The sequence below is a fragment of the Ranitomeya imitator genome, chromosome 9 (genome assembly GCF_032444005.1).
Source record: "Ranitomeya imitator isolate aRanImi1 chromosome 9, aRanImi1.pri, whole genome shotgun sequence".
NCBI classification, from domain to species: Eukaryota; Metazoa; Chordata; class Amphibia; order Anura; family Dendrobatidae; genus Ranitomeya; species Ranitomeya imitator.
In genome coordinates, this window is record NC_091290.1 from 39798145 (window position 1) to 39821147 (window position 23003).

At 41.8% G+C, this 23003-nt stretch overlaps 1 protein-coding gene across 1 annotated transcript; it reads left to right on the top strand.

Moving 5' to 3' along the window:
* Positions 1–3409: 3409 nt before the first annotated feature.
* LOC138648663 (solute carrier family 22 member 20-like) lies at positions 3410–16986 on the top strand. Its single transcript, XM_069738450.1, has 10 exons — positions 3410–3954; positions 4782–4885; positions 8828–8982; positions 9072–9240; positions 9672–9795; positions 11818–11933; positions 12118–12332; positions 12862–12970; positions 14611–14814; positions 16556–16986. The coding sequence occupies exons 1-10, from the start codon at positions 3580–3582 to the stop codon at positions 16638–16640; spliced, it is 1656 nt and encodes a 551-aa protein (XP_069594551.1). The 5' UTR covers positions 3410–3579; the 3' UTR covers positions 16641–16986.
* The last annotated feature ends 6017 nt before the right edge of the window (positions 16987–23003 follow it).

The following is a 23003-nucleotide window of genomic DNA, read 5'->3' on the forward strand; positions in this document are numbered from 1 at the left end:
TTGAGTTCCTTCCTAGGTCCGATGTCCAGAGCCTGACGACCGCAGTCTGGAACCTGATGACCGCTGTCTGGAACGTGGAGCCTGATGACTGCGGTGGTGCCTGTAGGTCGTGTCGGATGTCCGGAACCGAACGACTCCTGTCTGATGTCTGCCGGTGACCCTGGGTCCAGATGTCCTGATGTCCTGTCTGTACTCTGATGTCCTGCCTGTGTCCTGATGACCTCATGGACCCTGATGTCCTGACGTCCTCGTGTGTCCTGATGTCTTACCTGCATCCTGATGACCTCTTGTTCCCTGATGTCCTTCCTGTGTCCGATGTCCTGATGTAACTGATGACCTGGGCTGCCACGCCAGTGTCCCAGCTGATGACCTGGGCTGCCACGCCAGTGTCCCAGATGTCTATCCGGTATTCCTGTGTCCTGATGCCCTGCCTGTGTCCTGATGTCCTGAGGTCCTTCCTGTGTCCAGATGTCCTGATGTCCTGTCTGTATCCTGATGTCCTGCCTGTGACCTGATGTCCCGCCTATGTGTGCCTCGGTGATCCGTTGGTGCCTTGGGGTCCACTGGGTGGTACCCTTCTGGAGGTGTGGAATCGGGAGCCTGACATCATCATGTTTTGTTTATGTACTGTGTGACTTTACTTTAGTAAACTTTACTTTCTCTATACCTGAAGTTGTGCGGTGTAATCAAGTCCTACGTGTCTCTTTGTCCACATGCTCAGCTGCCACAGAACCCCGGTCTCTGCCCTCCCCTAGTTCGGGTAGGCCCGGATTCCCCTCTGCTGTATAAAGGGTCCGTATTGCGTCCGCGGGGGACACGCGCCCCACACCTTCCGAGGCCGATCGGCTTGGGGGCGTTTATGGGCTGGGCCGCATCAGCGGCTGCAGCTGACCGTGACATCAGTGTAACTCCAACTCCATCCCACTTCTGTGAAATCAACCTGTCCAGTTATGATGCAACATCAATTGTGAATCAATTTCTCCTGCTGTTGTGCGATGGAACAGACAACAGGTAGAAATGATAGGCAATTAGCAAGACAACCCCTATAAATGAGTGGTTCTGCAGGGGGTGACCACATACCATTTAGGCTACTTTCACACTAGCGTTGTTTTCAATATGTCGCAATGCGTCGTTTAGGGGAAAAAACGCATCCTGCAAAGTTGTTTGCAGGATGCGTTTTTGCCCCATAGAGTAACATTACCGACGCATTGCGACGTATTGACACACATCGCAACCGTCATGCGACGGTTGCGCCGTATTGTGCCGGACCGCCGGGAGCAAAAAACGTTAAATCTAAAGTTTTTTGCTGCTGACGGACCGCTTTTTCCGACCGCGCATGCGTGGCCGGAACTCCGCCCCCACCTCCCCGCACCTCGTAATGGGGCAGCGGATGCGCCAGAGAAATGCATCCGCTGCCTCCGTTGTGCAGCGCATCAAACGCTAGCGTCGGAATGTTGGCCCGACGCATTGCGACGGGCCGAATCCGACGCTAGTGTGAAAGTAGCCTTATCTGTTCTCATCCTTTTTGACTGTTTTAACAGTCAAAAAGGATGAGAACAGATAAATGGTATGTGGTCACCCCCTGCAGAACCACTCATTTATAGGGGTTGTCTTGCTAATTGCCTATCATTTCTACCTGTTGTCTGTTCCACTTTTAGATTTTGCCATTGCTCTCACCCCTATAGGTACTGTACAGTAGCATGAGGCAGTGTCTACAACCCGCAGAAATTGTTTAAGGTAGGGCAACTCATCCAGGATGCCACATCAAAGCGAGCTGTGGCAAGAAGGGTATCTGTCTGTCAGCACAGTGTACAGAACATGGAGCATATACCAGGAGACAAGCCAGTACACTTGGAGACATGGGGGGGCCTTAGGAGGGCAACAACACAGCAGCAGGAACCGCTACCTCCTCCTTTGTGCAAGGAGGAGCAGGAGGAAAAGTGCCAGTGCCCTGCAAAATGACCTCCAGCAGGCCACTAGCATCCATGTGTCTACTCAAACTGTCAGAAACAGACTTCATGACAGTGGCATGAGGGCCCATATCCACAAGTGGTTGTTTTGCTTATAGCCCAACACTGTGCAGGGCATTTAGCATTTGCCAGAGAACACCAAGATTGAGAGATTCGACATTGGCACCTTGTGCTCTTCATGGATGAGAGCAGGTTCACACTGAGCATATGTGACAGCATCTGGAGATGTCATGGAGAATGTTCTGCTGCAAACCTTCAGCATGACCGCTTTGGCAGTGGTTCAGTAATGGTGTGGGAAGGCATTTATTTGGAGGACCACACAGCCCTCCACGAGCTCGCCAGAGGTATCCTGACTGCTGTTAGGTACCGAGATGAGATCCTCAGAATTATTGTGAGACCATATGCAGGTACAGTGGGACCTGAGTTCCTTCTGAGCATGACAATGCTATGCCTCATGTGGCTGAAGTGTGTCAGCAGTTCCTTCATGATTAGGGCATTGATGCTATGGACTGGCCCGCCCGTTCCTCAGACCTGAATAAAATCGAGCACATCTGGGACTTTATGTGTTGTTCCATCCACCAACATCTCATTGCACCACAGACTGTCCTGGAGTTGACTGATGCTTTAATCAAGGTCTGGAAGGAGATCCCTCTTGAGAACATTCGCTGCCTCATTAGGAGCATGCCCAGGTGTTGTACGAAGGTCATACAGGCACGTGGAGGCCACACACAATACTGAGCATCATTTCCTTGTGTTGAGGCATTTCCACTGAAATAGGATCAACCTGTAATATGATTTTTCACTTTGATTTTGAGTATGATTCCAAATCCAAACCTCCATGGGTTAATAGTTTTGATTTACATTAATAATTTTTTATGTTTTGTTCTCAACACATTTCACTATGTAAGGAATAAACATCTGCAACTGGAATATTTCATTCAGTGATATCTAGGATATGGTATTTTAGTGTTCCCTTTATTTTTTGAGCAGTGTATATTCCAGAATTGTAGATGACATGAGGTGAGTATGAAGGATTTATTAAATTCTCAGTACAATAATTTCTGCACATGATGAAACGTTAACCCTCACAAACCATAAAACTGGATACCTCCCACACGCGCACATTTGGCACTAATGTCTTTCTAATGATATACAGATGCTTCCTTTTTGTCCACAGGCCAATGAGGTCTCTGACTTAACTCTTTGTTCATTTGGTCTAAAATTTGCCATTTCATAATGTTCTGGGACATTTTGTTATAATGAGAGGAGGAATGATATTCTTTGAATGACACAATGAATGGAACAAAGGACATTATTGCAACTAGTTGAAACTGCATGAAGATAATTCATGGTGATGTAGAACAATGATGAGGAGACAGGGAGGGGTTAATCGAAAGGAACAAAAGGTATAAATACTTATAAATGTTAATAGAGACACAACATAAATCTACAAAACGTGCAAGGAAAAGAAAGACCAGAAAGACTGAAAGATCTCCAAGGCTAGAAGTCAAAGTAGATCTCCTTGGAGAACTCTTGCCCGTAGAGCAGTCATCGAAGGAAGGACCAACCATTCACCATATAAGTGTGACAAGATCTGCATGGCATTCACATGGCTTTCAATGATGTCCTTGAGTCCTTAGGTGGAGTTGGCTGTTTTCAGATACTACACACCATCCTGTTATTGATACCAGTGGCTATGTTATCATGCCACAATCTTCTTCAGAACTTCACGGGTGCAGTGCCTGAACATTACTGCAAGCTTCCGTCTACGAACGTCCTAAATAATGAAAATAAAACACATTTAATGAAACAATTTACTTCTTTGGATCAAGATCAACAACCCTGGAGATGTGTCCAGTTCCAAAAGGCCAAAGATCTGTTATTGACCTCAACTAGCAAAGCAATGGAAGGAAAGAATATAGAATATTGCAAAGAAGGGTGGACGTATGACCAAAGTATCTTCTCCTCAACCATTGTAACCGAGGTATGCCTCCTAAATACTCATGGTTACACTTTAACATTATTTATAGTCACAACTGGAGTTTGCCTAATTTAATCCATTTTATTCAAGGCATTTGTTTTCTCCAGTAGGTTTATGCAGGGCATCCAATACAATCCTTTTTATCCCATGCTCAGTCTTTTAATGACAAATCAGCTGGTTATAAAATGACTGCACCAGCCATAGATAACAAAATATATGTATTTATAAGTTTAATAAAAATTATAGATATATTATTTATTTGATTTTTACCTGTTTTCACAGCGGTTAGTAGGACACATATACAGTAAGTACCAACATAAAAATATATTTATTGTATTTACTGTATTTTTTTTTTACATTAGATATATTTAATACAGATTAAGTGTTACAGAAGCGAAGATTAATTACATTCATAAGAATGATGAGCAAAGAAGCAGAAGCCGCGACTGTCCAAGAACTTGATCCTAGAACTTTAAGTCATTGAAATTGGCATGACGTTGGTAGAGCTGATATATTTGTCCATCGCGAGTTAATCCTTGGGTATAAAAAACCCTATCCTTGGGATAAGCTTTGGATCACTTATTAGAAATGTCCAGAATGTGACCTATATAATAAAAGAAAGTCAGTGCAAGACAAGAACTGCAGCTCATTGTGGTTTTAGGACATGTTCCTGTAGCTGTGTAATTCTATGCACTGCTCCCATATCCTAAAAAAAATGTCCAGACCTGAATCTATCATTAACGTTAAAGACCATATTAACAATAACAAATATTTTGTACATTTTAACCTCTAGAACTGCATAATAATAATTAATTCCCTTTACTTTGCAGTGGAATTTAGTTTGTAACCAAATTCCTTGGAGACAAGTAGCCCGTTCCATCTACATGACCGGTGTACTTTTAGGAGCACTCGTCTTCGGTACTCTTGCCGATAAGTAAGTTCATATTCTCTTCTTCAGACTGAGGTCTGTTCATCTAGTTCCCGGTTACCCAATTACAGTGGTGTGGTTTTTTAAGTACCGTATCTTTGTACAACACATTAGCCCTATGTTAATGGACAGTAACATATGAAGAGTGAAGACATCTGAGGCTGTGCAATGCAGAGGAATTAGATTGCTCTTCAAAGTAATATTACTGTTACAAAACTGTGAATCCATAGAAATCTTATGGTCAATTACAGATGCATGTGAAGAAAGGGCAGCTGCGACCAATAGGGGGTGATATTCTTTTTTCCATACTTTATTAATCTCATGAACACATTGGTTATACATACGCATAGATTTTTACATAACTATTGAAGCAGCACATGTGCGTGTCCATTTTTATCCCATCATATTCTATGTTTTTATGATTGCACACGTTACAAACACACACATTTTAGAAACACATTACACATACTTTACGCGCACATTAAATGCATACATTACCCACACGTTACAAACATACATACCACACATTACACACTAATTACATATTAATCCTCAAACAGAAGGTGGAGGAGCACAAGGTCTCTAACATCCACCACATCTATGATATCATCATGGAGGAGTTGACGAGGATTCCAGTGGCCAACTGTGAAGCTCTAGTGACCTCTATGCCCAAGAGAGTTATTATTATACATTTTTACAGCACCATTTATTGCATGGCGCTTTACATACGAAAGGTGCAAATATACAGTAGACAAGTACTGTAAACATGAGCAAAACAAGGCACACACAAGTGCAGAAGAAGAGAGGACTCTGCCCGCGAGGGCTCACAGTCTAGAGGAGATAGGTGAGGATACAGTAGGAGAGAGTAGAGCTGGTCGTGCAGCGGTTCAGTAGACTGAGGATCACTGCACGTTGTAGGCTTGCTGGAAGAGGGGGTCTTCGGGTTCTTTTTGAAGGTTTCTGTGGTAGGCAAAAGTCTGATGTGTAGGGGTAGAGAGTTCCAGAGGATGGGGGAAGCATGGGAGAAGTCTTGTATGCGGTTGTGGGAAGAAGAGATAAGAGGGGAGTAGAGAAGGAGATCTTGAGAGGATCGAAGGATGCGTGTAGGTAAGTCACAGATGTATGGAGAAGACAGGTTGTCGATGGCTTTGTATGTCATAGTTAGGGTTTTGAACTGGAGCCTCTGGACAATAGGAAGCCAGTGAAGGGCTTGGCATAGAGGAGAGGCTGGGGAATAACGGGTAGAAAGGTAGATAAGTTGGGCAGCAGAGTGTAGGATGGATTGGAGTGGTGCCAGAGAGCTAGAGGGGAGGACAGAGAGTAGGAGGTTGCAGTAGTCGAGGCGGGAGATGATGAGGGGGTGCACTAGTGTTTTTGTGGTTTCATGGTCAAGGAATGGACGGATCCTGGAAATATTTTTGAGTTTGAGTCGGCAGGAGGAGGCAAGGGCTTGAATATGTGGCTTGAAAGAGAGGACAGAGTCGAGTCTGAGGCACCGGGCATGCAGGACTGGGAAAAGTGAGCAGCCATTGACATTGATAGGTCTGGTGGAGGGGTAGAGTGAGATGGGGAAAGATGATGAATTCTATTTTGTCCATGTTCAGTTTTAGAAAGCAAGTAGAAAAGAAAGCTTAAATAGCAGACAGACATTGTGGGATTTTGGTCAGGGAGGTGAGGTCAGGTCCAGATAGGTAGATCTGCATGTCATTGGCATAGAGATGATACTGCAAACCATGGGATTCTATGAGCTGTCCCAGGCCGAAGGTGTAGATGGAGAAGAGTAGAGGTCCGAGAACTGAGCCTTGGGGGACACCGACAGACAGGGAGCAAGGTGAGGAGGTGGTGTGGGTGAGGGAGACACTGAATGTTCGGTCTGTTAGATATGATGAGATCCAGGATAGGGCCAAGTCTGTGATGCCAAGAGTTGAGAGAATCTGTAGCAGGAGGGAGTGGTCCACAGTGTCGAAGGCAGAAGACAGGTCCAGGAGAAGGAGGACAGAGTGCTCTTGGCAGTTAGTAGGTCGTTGGTGACTTTAGTTAGGGCAGTTTCAGGTGAGTGATGCGGTTGGAAGTCAGATTGTAACCGGTCAAAGTAGGAGCAGGAGGAGAGGTGGGCGGACAGTTCAAGAGGGACATGCTGTTCCATTAGTTTTGAGGCACAAGGAAGAAGAGATATCAAGTGACAGCTAGACACATAGTATGAGTCAAGGGAGAGCTTTTTGAGGATGGGTGCATTTGAGGCATGTTTGAAGGATGAGGGGAAGACACCATTTGTAAGTGAAAGGTTGAAGAGGTGTGTTAGGGTTGGGATGAAGACTGTGGCGAGGTTAGGGATGAGGTGGGATGGAAGCGGGTCAAGTGTGCAAGTGGTGAGATGTGATCTTGACAGAAGGGTGGAGTGCTGATCTTCTGTGATGGTGAAGAATCTGGTTGTGAAGGGACAGGGCTGAGCAGCTAAGAGGGGCATTGGGTGCTTTCTCTGATCGTATCGATCTTCTGCTTAAAGAAAGTGGCAAAGTGTTCAGCAGAAATGAGAGGAGAGGGAGGAGGTGCTGGGGGACAGAGTAGAGAATTTAAAGTGTTGAAAAGCTGTTTAGGGTTGTGAGACAGGGAGGATATAAGAGATGTGAAGTAAGTTTGTTTTGTGGCAGTGAGTGTGGACTTGAAGCTGGTGAGGGACTGTTTGTATGTGATGAAGTGCTCGTCAGAGCGGATTCTCTTCCATCTCCGCTCAGCGACCCTAGAAACCTGTCTCAGTTCTTTGGTCAGGCTGGTCAGCCAGGGCTGCCTGTTGGTTGTACGAGTTTTGCTATGCATGATCGGGGCGGGAGAATCGAGTGTTGCTGCTATTGTGGGGTTATAAAAGCGTCAGCAGCATCTGTGTCATGAAGGAAAGCTATGTCTGTAAGAGGGAGAAGGGACTCAGAGAGAGATTGTAAATTGAGGTGTTTGAGATTTCTGTGAGAGTGGGTGAGTTTGTGGAGAGGGGGTTGCACACTAAGAGAGGACAGGGAAGAGAATGTCAGTAGGCTGTGGTCAGACAGGTGGAGGGGTGAGTTAGTGAGATTAGTAAGGGAGCAGAGGCGGGTGAAAACTAGGTCCAGTGTCTGACCATCTTTGTGAGTGGCCACGGAGGACCATTGAGTGAGGCCAAAGGAGGCAGTGAGCTTTAAAAGTTTAGAGGCAGCTGGGGTGGAAGCATCAATGGGGATGTTGAAGTCACCCATGATGATAGTGGGGATGTCAGCAGAGAGGAAATGAAGTAGCCAGGTGGTGAAGTGGTCGAGAAAGGTGGAGATGGCTGGTTCTGGAGGGCGGTAGATGACAGCCAGCTGGAGGTTGGAGGGGGAATAGATGCAGACGGAGTGCACCTCAAATGAGGGAAGAGTGGCAGAGGGTGGTAGTGGAATTGGGGTTAAAGGAGCAGGTATCGGACAGGAGCAAGCCAACTCATCCACCACGTTTGTTGCTGGGGCGAGGGGTGTGAGAGAGATGGAATCCGCCATAAGAAAGTGCAGCTGGAGAGGCAGAGTCAGAGGGGGTGAGCCAGGTTTCAATGATGCCAAGGAAGGAGAGATTGTTGGTGATCAAAAGGTCATGGATAAACGACTGGGCTGGATGAATTCGTATGAGGTTATCATCATTGCGAAAATGTGTAGAGGATTGTGGCAGGGGGTTAGAAAAGAGTGTGGGGATGTGTTGAGGAGGGCCAGAATTTGGGGATTAAGGCAGTGCTTGAAAATAATGGAGGCCACACAAAATATCCACACTTTGGGCACAATTTGTCCATTTTCACTAAGGAATGTACTCACTTTTGTTGCCAGCGGTTTAGACATTAATGTCTCTTTGTTGAGTTATTTAAAGGGCACAGCAGGTGAATCTACAGAGTAATCGACACCTTGGTTTTCATAGCACGTTTCATCATGGTGATTTGTCTTGGTGTCTTAGACTGGGCAGAATGGAGATCCTCACATGGTCTTACCTTCAGATGGGAATAGCTGGAAGCTGTGCTGCCTTCTTACCTACATATGACGGCTATTGTGCTTTCCGCTTCCTTTGTGGTGTGGCGTCATCGGCTATCTCTGTGAACAGCATCTCCTTAAGTAAGTATCCTATGGTGACAGTTAAGGAGTTAATAATTAGCTATAGCATTTATATACACTTCTTTTTACTCATTTCACTTATTTTGCAGTCTTAGAGTGGATGCCCAAGCGTGGACGGACACTGGCTGGCAATTTTTTCGGCTTTTCCTACTCAGTGGGACAAATAGTTTTAGCTTCTATGGCGTACCTGATCCGAGACTGGCGATGGCTTCAGTTTGCAGTTTCTGCCCCTTTCTTAATCTTCTTCATTTATTCTTGGTAAGCTCTGAGTTTATACTAGTCCCTATCAGAGGGTGGGAGATTTGGAAGAGTTGAAATAGTTAACTAATAATGATAAAAGAACGTGCTCGGAGAATGTCTTATCCGACCATGCTCGGATGTTCCCCGAATATCTCGGGCGTGCTCGTATATTAGGTTCGAGTCCCTGTTGCCTCATGATTTGCGGCTGTTAGGCAGACTCAACACATGTGGGGATTCCCTAACAAACAGGCAATCCCCACATGTGTTCAGGCTGCCTAACAGCCACAAATCATGCAGCCGCAAGGACTCAAATATAATATACGAGCACGCCCAAGATATTCGGGGAACACCCGAGCGTGGTCGGATACGACGTTCTCCGAGCACGTTCCCTTATCACTATTGACTAACCGATTTTTACACTTATTCATCTCTTCTATCTCTTGGGTCAGGTGGCTACCTGAATCTGCTCGATGGCTAATTCTTCGGGGTGACCCTCATAAGGCTCTGAAGCATTTAAGACAGGCTGCTCGAATCAATGGAAAATGGACAGAAGGAGAGAAATTGACAGCAGAGGTAAAATACGCAATGTTTTGGCGGGGTATAGAATATAACTAGGACAGTCACATAATCGTTTATGCAAAATTGTATCGTAATATTTCATGGAAAATAAGCATGAATAAGTTCAAGGACAATATCTTGTATATATTGTGAATATGATGTGGATTTGTTGCTGATTATCCCCAGCTCCCTGCAGCATTTCCACTGTAGTTCTTCATCAGAATCCTTGCGTGTTACATGTAGATTTTGTTGCGAATTGTGTTGGGGATTTCACCTTATTCAATGCAAGATTAAAAACTGTAAAGCATTCGGCAAAAATAATTGAAATGCGGCACATCTTAAAATCCGTACGGCAGGTCAATCTATGAGCGAAAATTTTTTAAACTCTGATGAACTTAGCTGGTACTGAATGATGCTGCGGCTTTTCCGCACGCCAGAAACTATGCACCAAATCCAGAAAATGTGCATCCATCCTTTGTTTGTTTTTTTTTGCCTTTTGGCTAAGATCAAGTGTGGTATCTTTCGAATAGACGGCTTTAGCTCAGGCCACCCTTGTAGATTGATACGGTGTGGTTGTTAGTATGCCGATTGGCTTTTATAGTCATCCGGTAGAAACCGTGGCCCCCCATGATCGACACCATTAGGCCGGGTATGTTTGAAAGCCCCAAGAGTGGTGACCTTGCGGTGCCATAATTCAATGATATTGGGAGCCCTACTTGAATTTTTCACACTTAGTTAAGCACACACCCTTGCTTTTTGGCAAGGATGGGAGAATTTTTTAATTCTCGGTTGGGGGTTCGTTCAGCTTTACACTGAAAACACTTTATACTGTTTATTACATTTGTTTTTTCACGGGTGTCCTGCATCAAGGACTTCTCGGGATGTTGTTCCCTTATGGGTTCCCTCGTGAACGATCTAGAAGGGAGTGTGTGACCATCAGGTTCTACTTCTCCCTGCACAACCCCCAGCTGCCTTCCCTTGGGAGAGGAGCCAGTCTAGATTGGCTCCTGGATTCACTTGGGCGGCAACCGGGAACATTTCGGCTTTCCCTGAACTTCGGCAAAAGAGAACCATTTGTCCAGGTCCCTCGCTGTGACCTTCTGGCTCAGAGGGATAGGAAACGGTTTATTGGGGGCCCTCTGTCTTTCGCATTCAGCTGCGATAGACCACATCCTTGTAAATTGTTTTTTTTTATGTGGCACATTTTTCAGAGCACCTGGGTGAAAAAAAGCACAATCTTGGGCTTTCAATTAAAAAAAAAATTTGGGCAGCGATATTTGCATAGGAACATGTAGTCTGGTGGTCTTTCCTATATTGATGAATAAGCAATATGCAGATGGACATTGGCCAGACTGAGCCCGAAAGGACATTCTTTTGGCATTTGTGTAGTGATTAGGATTTATAAAAATGGTAACGAGCTTATTAGTGGTGTCGTCGCCATATAATGTGGGACGTTCTGAGATGTTGTATTTGCTTTAAATTAAATTGTAAAATTCAAATACGTGCACGGAGGAGCCACGCTGATACACTGAGCATCGAAGCAGATCTCTGTTTATTACATCATATCTATATATAGACATTCCTTGGACTTTCATTATAGCAATATAATTGGCTCAGCTTACCTCTAAATATCTGCTGGCATTAGCATACATACGTCTCATTGGCTAAAGGTAATACTGTGTACACCCAGCGGAAGAGGTAGGTGTGTTTCTACTCTTTAGGTTTTGTTTCTCCCATTCTCCTATGTTTTCTCTGTCTGTTAAACAAAGACCTTCCTGATGGACCTATTATCACAAAACTCACATACTGGCTCAAACTCCAACTTGGAAAGCAGGAGAGAATAAATGTATAATATCCACAATAAAGATAAATATAAATCCTGCTCTCACCAATGCACAAACATTGATTGCAGTGCAGAAATACAATGTGCATTCACATTTGCACACATTTTAGACCCGTTTTCTGAATGTCTTCAATATACGGTATTTTTGATAATTTCTTTAACCATCTTCCCTATTCTTCATGCTCCGTCCACAGATGCTTTGCTCTGAGATGCAGAAAGATATTTTTATCATCAGAGCCTCACACTCCGTGTTTGACCTTGTCCGCACTCCGGCTATAAGGCGAATGTCCTTCTGTCTAGTTCTAGTTTGGTAAGTTGGTGCTGATCGGGGGTAATTAATTTCTTCAATCCAATGTGTCATGTGATCCTTTATGATGTTATTGGAAAGTGGAAAAAAAATGTAGCCGATAGATAGAGCCACTACCGTTACGTATGTGCTAAATATCCAAACTAAAGTTATTACTATAGATAAATCCTTTTTTTTTTTACAATAGGTTTTCAAGTAATTTTGCTTATTATGGGCTCAGCATGGACCTTAAGAATTTTGGACTGAGCGTTTTTCTGGCCCAGGCGCTCTTTGGCGGTGTAGAAATGACGGCAAAAGTGATTGTGATGTTGGTGATGACGTTTGTGGGAAGACGAGTCATGCAGTTTGCGTCCTTGTTTCTAGCTGGAGTAATGGTGCTGTCTTACAGCTTCACTCCTCAAGGTAAGGCTCGGTGCAGGCCGCCGTGTATTCTCTCACCCAAGAGATTCCGGTCGATCGTGCAAATCACGCTCTGGTCAGAGATCGATCAGAGCATGATCCGATTCTCTTGGATGAGGAGAAGATGGAGAAAAAAAAGTCTCCATCTCCCCCATTCTGTTAATGAGCGGAAATCGGACTGCACTCAGATGTCATCCGATTGCAGTCTGATGTTTTCCACGCGCGCGGCCCTATAGAATAACATTGTTGTGCGCATGATCCAATGTTTTGTCAGATGGCACAAGGACCAAAAATATGGCCCTAAAAAATTGATTGCCTGTTATTCCCCTCCAACAATAGTTAAAGGATCGTTGTCTTTCATATGTTACACTCTATTATTGGGTTGAATTCAAAAAGTTTGATATATTTTGCATCCTGTTGGCTTAAAGTTACATTATATCTCCGCTACCAAGTGTCTTGTTTCTACAACTACATAGACAGTGCTATATACAGTATACATACACTGTACATAGTATATACTGTTCCCTTGCAGAAATGCTGATGGTGTGCACAGTCCTGGCTGTGACTGGGAAGGCTTTTCTGGCTTGCTCTATCACATGCATGTATCTGTACACCGGAGAACTCTACCCTACAGAGATCAGGTGGGTCTGCATTGAATTTTTCATTATTAATTATTCATTTTGATTTATAGCTTTGATTGCAGCACTGTTTGAACAAATCAGATATTATCTACTAAAGCTGTCATGGCTTATCTTGCATTTGTGCTTTTACATATCGGCTGACTACTGTCATCCATTCCTTTGATATTGATGATCCTTAGGAAAGGTTATCAATATTAGATGGATGTGGATCTGACACCCGGCGGCCCCGTATGTCAGCGGTTACCAGCTCTGTATCACATCTCAGCTCTGTACACCATCTAGTGGCTGCTCTTGGGTACTGCAGATTAGCTCCTATTCAGGTGAATAGCAGCTGATCTGCAGCCACTGTACAGAGTACGGAGCGGTGGTGTTTAGGCTCTGTAAACTCTGTGTATCGCAATCAAAACTGGGTAATGAGAAATGATGTGGAACACACTCTGCATTCAAATAAACAAGAGCCCTGACAATATCACAAATATGTAATTGTGTGTATGAAAATAATTGAGAAATTTAAGCTAATTAAACAAATTATTAGGTTGACTCTCAAAGTGTTAGTTAAATAATATATATTATATTTTATTTATATATTATATATTATATTATAATGTAATATATATATATATATGTGTGTATATATATATATATATATATATATATATATATATATAATTATTATTATTTATTTTTTAGTTTATCACTTTTTCCACTGCTGACACTATTCTACATATTTTCCACAGCTGTCAGGTTCTGACATCAGCCGTTTCTTAATGATTTTTCACCTCCCGAATTTAAATCTGACAATGAAAATGTTCAGTTGTGTTTTGTTTCTATGATATCAAGGAGTTTTCATTTTGCTGCTATATATAATTAATACATAAAAGTTTCAGTACTTTGAAACGTTATTATTTTTGCAAATATAAAGATGCAGAAAATGTTGTATAATCATAATTGATAGACGCTTTGAGTGTCAGCTCACATATACAGGTGACCTAAGGATAGGCCATCAATGTCATAGCAATGGATAACCCTTTAAAACGTAAATATCCGTAATATCTTGTAGGGAACCTATAGACAGGTTTTAATTAGAGCCATGATGGATTTTATCCGGTTGGGCACACAGAGAGTTCGGATTCACCCGAGGAGGTCACCTTGTCGCTGGTGGATGGCTTATACCCTTTTTGATCAAAATTGTTAACTAAGTTACTCAGGTTTTTATGTTTAGACCAAAAGTGCAATTCATTAATCACAGTAGGGTATAATTATATATACGTGTGTTTATAGAAAAAATGCCTTGTTGTACATGTTGTCCTACCTGTAGATATTAGTTTTTAGAGCAGGAGGAGCCCTGCAGATTCAATAGAACTTTGGCTGTATTTTTTTACTTAAATTTCAGCTCTTTTTATGCTTAGGAGTCCAGTGGGCGGTGCTACTCAGTGATGGACAGTGATGTCAGTATGCACAACCATATATGGAAAACTTGCAATCATTGAATAGGACCGCCCTCTGGGCTTCTAAGCCTGAAAAAAAAAATACAGATAAAATACTGAAGCTCTGTATTTGCTCAGCTCCTCCTGCAGATCAGACACAATGTGGTCCCTTTAAGTACTAATGAATGTATTATTCCTCCTTGTCCCATGCAGGCAAACTGGGATGGGCTTCAGCGCCATGAACGCCCGCCTGGGCTCTGCAGTGGCATCTGTTTTGCACTTGACAGGGGATTTTTCAGCGACGATCCTTCCCATGCTTTTTGGCATCACTCCCATAATTGCGGGCTTCTTCTCCTGCTTCCTGCTGGAGACCAAAGACGCTTCATTACCAGATACCATTAATGAGGTCGAATACAGGTAACATCTTCTGCTTTTATTTCCTTAATCTGCAGATTTCGTCATCCTTTCATTTTCTAATTACCGTAGTCTAAAGGTTGAGTACGATATTGGTGAAAATGGGTCTGTTGTGTAACGGCCGCATCTGGTATTGCTGCCCCGATTCACCGAGACCATCGTTTTGCAGGACTGATATGATGAAAAGTGCATTAGGTTAAGATGCACCAAATTCGTGGTTGGACTAGGAGGCACGTGGGAGCTAGTCTGGCAGTGATAATCTCCTGCTGATAAAACACTCATTGTATTGAAACAACAGCCCACAGCCTAATAAATGACACATCATTGGAATCAGTGTCCCTATCCCTACCTCATATTACATAGCAAAAAAACTGCTGGCGGATTCTCACTAAGAGGACTATGGCTCCTAGTGACTTTGTCGCTTCTTCCAGCTGCTTTGTCCCAGGGCCAGAAATGTCACTCCAATACATTTCTGCCATAATTCATGTCACTAATGTGGAGTAAATTATGGTGAATCTGCTGGCAGGGCTCGCCTGCGTCCTTGCTTCACGTTTTAAAAAAGTTTGTGCATCGGGAAGCCGCAACATTTTTGCTTAAAAAAATTAGCAAAATTTGAGATCGCTTTGGTGAAAATTGTTTGATGGATGTGATCCTTTTTTGATGATATAATATGGCTTCAAAGTTGATTACAGCAGCCCTCTTAGAGGCGTCCCCAGCCCCCTCATGTCATAATTTAGACAGTATTAGCCCTTTTTCATGCATAAATCCACAGGACAAAACAGACAATTTGAGAACATTCCTCCTTCCTACCAGGGATCACTCCTATTTCTTGAAAACTGTTCTGCTTGTCTGTAATTAAACATAGATTAGTCTTTACAACAGTCAGTAAGCTCAGAAAGGAGATACCTAGTCTCCATAACGTTATAGCAAATTTTCACACACACAAAAAAAAAAATCCAAACATTTTTGGTAATGAAAGAACATTGGCAATCAAATAAAACTTTTTTTTTTAAATGACAGGGACCATTTACCTTCGCTGGGTACAGGATTATAGAGTATCTTACGTTGATGGAAAAGCTATTTTTAATTTTTATTCCATAAATCAATGGAACACGTGAAAATGTTAAACTTTGTAATATATCTTATCAGGGAAATTTGCTTCTTTCTCCACATTGATTTATCTTTCACTTTCAATTCATGGTAAAATCTGTCTTCAGTGAAGACAGATTTTCCAATTACTGAGATAGGAGATGAGAGTTGGTGCTTTTACAATTGAATGGAGAAAGAAGCAAGTTCTCCTGAAACAACACTTAGAATTCTTTATAAAACTTTACAATCACCAACTCCCATCTCTTATCTCAGTAATGGGAAAAACTGTCTACACTCCAGACAGATTTTATCCATTGGTAATTTTGAGAATGAATTGTCAGTCCAGGAGGAAGAAGAAGCAGATTTCTCTGATAAGATCTATTACAAAGTTGCTTATTTTCATGTCTACTCTTGATTCATGAAATAACAAATAAATAAAATGAAATAAAAAAAAAAAAAATAAAAAAAAAAAATAGAAAATTAAAATTACACTTATTCTTTACAGTTAGCAAACATACACATAGCAATTAATCTAGGATAAAAGTCTGGTCCAAATCAGGGATGAGGATGGAACATCGGACATTCGATTATAGGAAATGCTACTTAATTAGTTCTGAAGAACACGTAATAATAACTTAATCTGTTCCATTCTCAGGCACAGAGATATTTCACTCGAGGAAGAAGAAATAGAAAATGAAAAATGGATTAATAAGATCTACTTAAAGGAAATCTCCTTGTAATTGACCAGTGTGGTGAACCCGAAGAGGAAGAACTTTGGCTTCATGGAATGATTGGACTATCCATGGTGGAAATGGCAGACCTTCAGTCGAGCATGGAGGAAGTATCTACGGTTATCCAGTATTATATATATTATATACAGTAGCTGCTGCTAGGGAGTTATATGAATTACGTTGTATATTGTATGTATTTATTCAAAGAATATTTCTTCAATTGAAATTAGCACTTTTTTTATTTTGTTTTTAATTTTTTTTGTTAAATATTTTAATAATGTAAAGTGCCATGGAATAAATGGTGCAAGAATAATAAATAATAATAATAATATATAAGGACAAATTAAAAAATAAATTGTGTCTTTATTAATGAGGAGAAAATAGAACGGCAGGAGGGATAGTCTGCCATTCTTCGGCCATGACTTGCTTTTATTACCCTTCTTTCCTTTACCCCTACAAAAGTCTCCTAACTTATATTCTTATATTTTGTAGCTAAAAATCTTTTTTTGCAATGGGTTTCATTAACTATGTCAAGTTTGAAACATTTCACACAAGTTCATCAATACCACAGGTGCTTCTCACAAAATTAGAATATCATCAATATTATTTCAGTTCTTCAATACAAAAAGTGAAACTCATATATTAGATAGATCACTCTTTTTGTAATGACTCTATTTCAAGTGTTTTTCTGTTAGTGTTGATGATTATGGTTTACAGCCAATGAAAGCCCAAAAGTCATTATCTCAGTAAATTAGAATACTTTATAACACCAGCTTGAAAAATTATTTTAAAATCCAAAATGTTGGCCTACTGAAATGTATGTTCAGTAACTGCACTCAATACTTGGTCAGGGCTCCTTTTGCATCAATTACTGCATCAATGCGGTGTGGCATGGAGGTGATCAGCCTGTGGCACTGCTGAGGGGTTATGGAAGCCCAGGTTGCTTTGATAGCAGCCTTCAGCTCGTCTGCATTGTTGGGTCTGGTGTCTGACTATACTCCATAGATTCTCTATGGGGTTAAGGTCAGGCGAGTTTGCTGCCAGTCAAGCACAGTGATTCTATTGTATATAAACCAGGTATTGGTACTTTTGGCCGTGTGGACAGGTGCCAAGTCCTGCTGGAGAATTAAATGAAGTATGCCAAAAGTTAAAAAAAAGTTTTTAAAAGTATAAAAAAAATATATATATAAAAGTTCCAATCACTCCCCTTTCGCCCCATTCAAAATAAAACAATTAAAAAAAAATCAAACATACACATATTTCGTATCGCCACATTCAGAATCGTTCAATCTATCAATAAAAAAAAGGATTAACCTGATCGCTAAACGGCGTAGTGAGAAAAAAAGTCAAAACGCCAGAATAACTTTTTTTGGTCACTGCGACATTGCATTAAAATGTAATAATGGGCAATCAAAAGATCATATCGGCACCAAAATGGTATCATTAAAAACATCAGCTCGGCACGCAAAAAATAAGTCCTCATCCAACCCAAGATCACGAAAAATGGAGACGCTACTGGTATCGGAAAATGGCGCAAATTTTTTTTTTTTAACAGTGTTTGGAATTTTTTGTTTGGTGTCTATGAGCTCGTAATGACCTGGAGAATCATTATGGCAGGTCAGTTTTAGCATTTAGTGAACCTATCCAAAAAGCCAAACAAAAAACAAGTGTGGGACTGCACTTTTTTTGCAATTTCACCGCACTTGGAATTTTTCTCCCGTTTTCTAGAACGCGACATGCTAAAACCAATGGTGTCAATCAAAAATAAAACTCGTTCCGCGAAAAAACAAGCCCTCGCATGGCCATATTGACCAAAAACAAAAAAGTTATGGCTCTGGGAAGAAGGGGAGCAAAAAACGAAAATGAAAAACCAAAAATACCTCTGGTCGTTAAGGGGTTAACCACTTCCTAACTGCGTTCTCGCAAACCCCAGTACTAGCACGGCGGCACGATTGTGCGGTCTCATGGTGAGCACCGCGGCGATCGCGTGCCGGTGTCAGCTGTATGTGACAGCTGACACCCCGCAGCAATGCCCACGATCGGTGCTAGTACCGATTGTGGGCATTTAACCTCTCTGATGCCACTGTCACTATTGACAGCGGCACAGAGAACTCAGAGGGGGCTCACTGCGCTCTCCCACCGGAACAACACGATGCGATCGCGTTGTTCCGGTGGTCTCCGTGGAGACCCCGGATCCAAAATGGCTGCGGGGGTCCTTCCGGGTCCTTCATTGAGGTGGCTTGCCAGCGCCTGCTGCAAGCCTCCTGCACTGCCTGTCAGATAGCTGATCTGACACAGTACTATGCAAAGTGTCAGATCAGAGATCTGACTTTATATAGTAATGTCCCAAGCTGGGACAATGTTATAAAGTAAAAAAAAAAAATAGAATGTATAAAAAAAAAATAATCCCCAAATAAAGAAAAAAATAAATAAATATTTTCCAATAAATACATTTATTTATGTAAATAAAAAAAAAACAATAAAAGTACACATATTTGGTAACGCCGCGTCCGTAACAAACCGCTCTATAAAACTATCCCACTAGTTAACCTCTTCAGTGAACACCGTAAAAAAAAAAACGAGGCAAAAAACAACGCTTTATCATTATAGCACCGAACAAAAAGTGCAATAATACGCAATCAAAAAAAGTATATAAATAACCATGGTACCGCTGAAAATGTCATCTTGTCCCGCAAAACAAAGCCGCCATACAGCTCCATCAGCAGAAAAATAAAAAAGTTATATCTCTCAGAATAAAGCGATGCAAAAACAATTATTTTTTATATAAAATAGTTTTTATTGTGTAAAAGCGCCAAAACGTAAAAAAAATATAAATGAGGTATCGTAATCGTACTGACGCGAAGAATAAAACTGCCTTATCAATTTAACCACACGCGGAACGGTATAAACGCCCCCCCTCCCCTCCTAAAAGAAATTCAGGAATTGCTGGTTTTTGTTCATTCTGCCCCCAAAAAATTGGAATAAAAAGCGATCAAAAAATGTAATGTGCCCAAAAAAAAATACCAATAAAAATGTCAGCTCGTCCTGCAAAAACAAGACCCCACATACCCCACATGACTCTGTGGGCCAAAATATGGATAAATTATAGCTCTCAAAATGTGGAGACGCAAAAACTATTTTTTGCAATAAAAAGCGTCTTTTAGCGTGTAACAGCTGCCAAACATGAAAACCCGCTATAAATAATTAATCAAACCCCTCTTTATCATCCCCTTAGTTAGGGAAAAATAATAAAATAAAAAAATGTATTTATTTCCATTTTCCCATTAGGGTTAGGGTTGGGGCTAAAGTTGGAGTTCGGGTTTGGATTATGTTTACGGTTGGGGTTAGGGATAGGATTAGGGTTAGGGGTGTGTCAGGGTTATGGTTAGTTGGGATTAGAGTTACGGGTGTGTTCGGGTTAGGGGTGTGGTTAAGGTTATGGTTGGGATTAGGGTTAAGGAGTGTTGGAGTTAGGGATGGAGTTATAATTGGGGGGGTTTCCACTGTTTAGGCACATCAGGGGCTCTCAAAGCGTGACATGGCGTCCGATCTCAATTCCAGCCAATTCTGCATTGAAAAAGTAAAACGGTGCTCCTTCCCTTCCGAGCTCTGCCATGTGCCCAAACAGTGGTTTACCCCCACATATGGGGTATCGACGTACTCAGGACAAATTGTACAACAACTTTTGGGGTCCAATTTCTCCTGTTATTCTTGGGGAAAAAAATTGGGGGCAAAAAGATAATTTTTGTGAAAAAAATATGATTTTTTTATGGCTCTACATTATAAACTTATGTGAAGCACTTGGGGGTTCAAAGTGCTCACCACACATCTAGATTAGTTCCTTAGGGGGTCTACTTTTCAAAATGGTGTCATTGTGTGGGGCTTCCACTGTTTAGGCACATCAGAGGCTCTCCAAACGCGACATGGTGTCCGATCTCAATTCCAGCCAATTTTGCATTGAAAAGTCAAATGGCGCTCCTTCCCTTCCGAGGTCTGCCATGCGCCCAAACAGTGGTTTACCCCCACTGCTGGGGTATCGGCGTACTCAGGACAAATTGTACAACGAGTTTTGGGGTCCAATTTCTCCTGTTACCCTTAGTAAAATAAAACAAATTGGATCTGACGTAAAATTTTCGTGAATAAAAGGTAAACGTTCAATTTTTTAGAACATTCCAAAAATTCATGTGAAGCACCTGAATGGTTATTAAACTTTTTGAATGTGGTTTTGAGTAGCTTGAGGGGGGCAGTTTTTAGAATGGTGTCACTTTTCGGCATTTTCTGTCACATAGGCCCCTCAAAGTCACTTCAAGTGTGAGGTGGTCCCCAACAAAAATAGTTTTGCAAATTTTGTTGTAAAAATTAGAAATCGCTGGTCAAATTTTATCCCTTATAACTTCGTAACAAAAACAAATTATGTTTCCAAATTTGTGCTAATGTAAAGCAGACATGTGGGTAATGTTATTTATTAACTATTTTGTATGATATGACTTTCTAATTTAAGGGCATATAAACTAAAAGTTAGAAAATTGCAAAAGTTTCTACATTTTTGAGAAATTTCAGTTTTTTTCACAAATCAATGCAAGTCATATTGAATAGATTTACCACTATCATAAAGTACAATATGTCACGAGAAAACAGTCTCAGAATCACCAGGATCCGTTGAAGCGTTCCAGAGTTATGACCTCATAAAGTGACAGTGGTCAGAATTGAAAAAAATGGCCCGGTTAGGAAGTTGAAAACAGGCTTCGGGGTGGAGGGGTTAATATTTATGGCCTATCCTTAGGATAGGTTGTCAGTGTCTGATCGGTCGGGGTACGATACCTGGCACCCCCTGATGATCAGTTGTGTCATCGACCAGAACTGTTTCATTCCGGAGCTGCACAACTCCATCGACATATCACTTGCTAACGCCAGGTTATGCAAATCCGCTCCCTGTTGATTTGAATAGGGGGAGGATGTCCATTACCTAATGATAGGCCATCATTGTTAAAGTCCAGGACAAACCCTCTCATCAGAAAATGATCTATTGTTTAAATCAGGTTTTTGTGCTAAAAGTATTTTTTTAGCAATATTTTTTCCCATATCACAAGCTGTATTAAAAATAAAAAATAGATAACTTGCAATTTTCACACCAGCCATTGTATGTATATATATATATATATATATATATATATACATATATATATATATATATTAGACTTTAACTTCCTGCTGTTTCAGGAAACAACACATGTACATTACCCACAATGAACAGACTATGACCCCATCTTTTGTATTGCAGCATCTATTGAGCGTGTGTAAAGGTCATTGTGTAGGGAGAGGAGGAGGAGCAGGGAAAGCTGTGACATTGTCTATTGCGATTGGTGGATCCTGAGTTATAAGCTGTGTATAGAAGTGTGACCTACCATAGGAATCCTGCCTCTGATGATAAGGAGACTGCTGAAAACTCTTCCTGACAGGGACAAGAAGTATAAGTTTATAAAAGCCTCAGTTGCCAGTGTGAAAATTGCAATAGCTTGATTTTTAATAAAGATTGCGACACGAAACAACAAAATTGCCAAATTTAAATAAAAAAATGTATTATAACCAAACCTGATTTAACCCCTTTCTGCCATTAGACGTACTATTCTGTCCATGTAGGGTGGGCCCTACTTCCCAAGGACGGAATAGTACGTCATAGGCGATCGGCCGCGCTCACGGGGGGAGCGCGGCCGATCGCGGCTGGGTGTCAGCTGCTTATCAGCACTATGTGCCAGGAGCGGTCACGGACCGCCCCCGGCACATTAACCCCCGGCACACTGCGATCAAACATGATCGCGATGTGCCGGCGGTACAGGGAAGCATCGCACAGGGAGGGGGCTCCCTGCGGGCTTCCGAGAGACCCCCGCAGCAACGCGATGTGATCGCGTTGCTGCGGGGGTCTCCTACCTTCCTCCCTGCACCAAGTCCCGGATCCAAGATGGCCACGGATCCGGGTCCTGCAGGGAAGGAGGTGGCTTACCAAGTGCCTGCTCAGAGCAGGCACTTGGTAACGCTGCACTGCTCTCAGACAGATCGGTGATCTGTCAGAGTGCTTTGCAAACTGGCAGATCACCGATCTGTACTGTCCCCCCCTGGGACAAAGTAAAAAAGTAAAAAAAAATTTTTACAAGTGTGTACAAAAAAAAAAAAAAAAATTCTAAATAATGAAAAAAAAAAAAAAAAAATTATTCCCATAAATACATTTCTTTATCTAAATAAATAAAAAACAAACAAACAATAAAAGTACACATATTTAGTATCGCCGTGTCCGTAACAACCCGACCTATAAAACTGTCCCACTAGTTAACCCCTTCAGTAAACACCGTAAGAAAAAAAAAAAAAAACGAGACA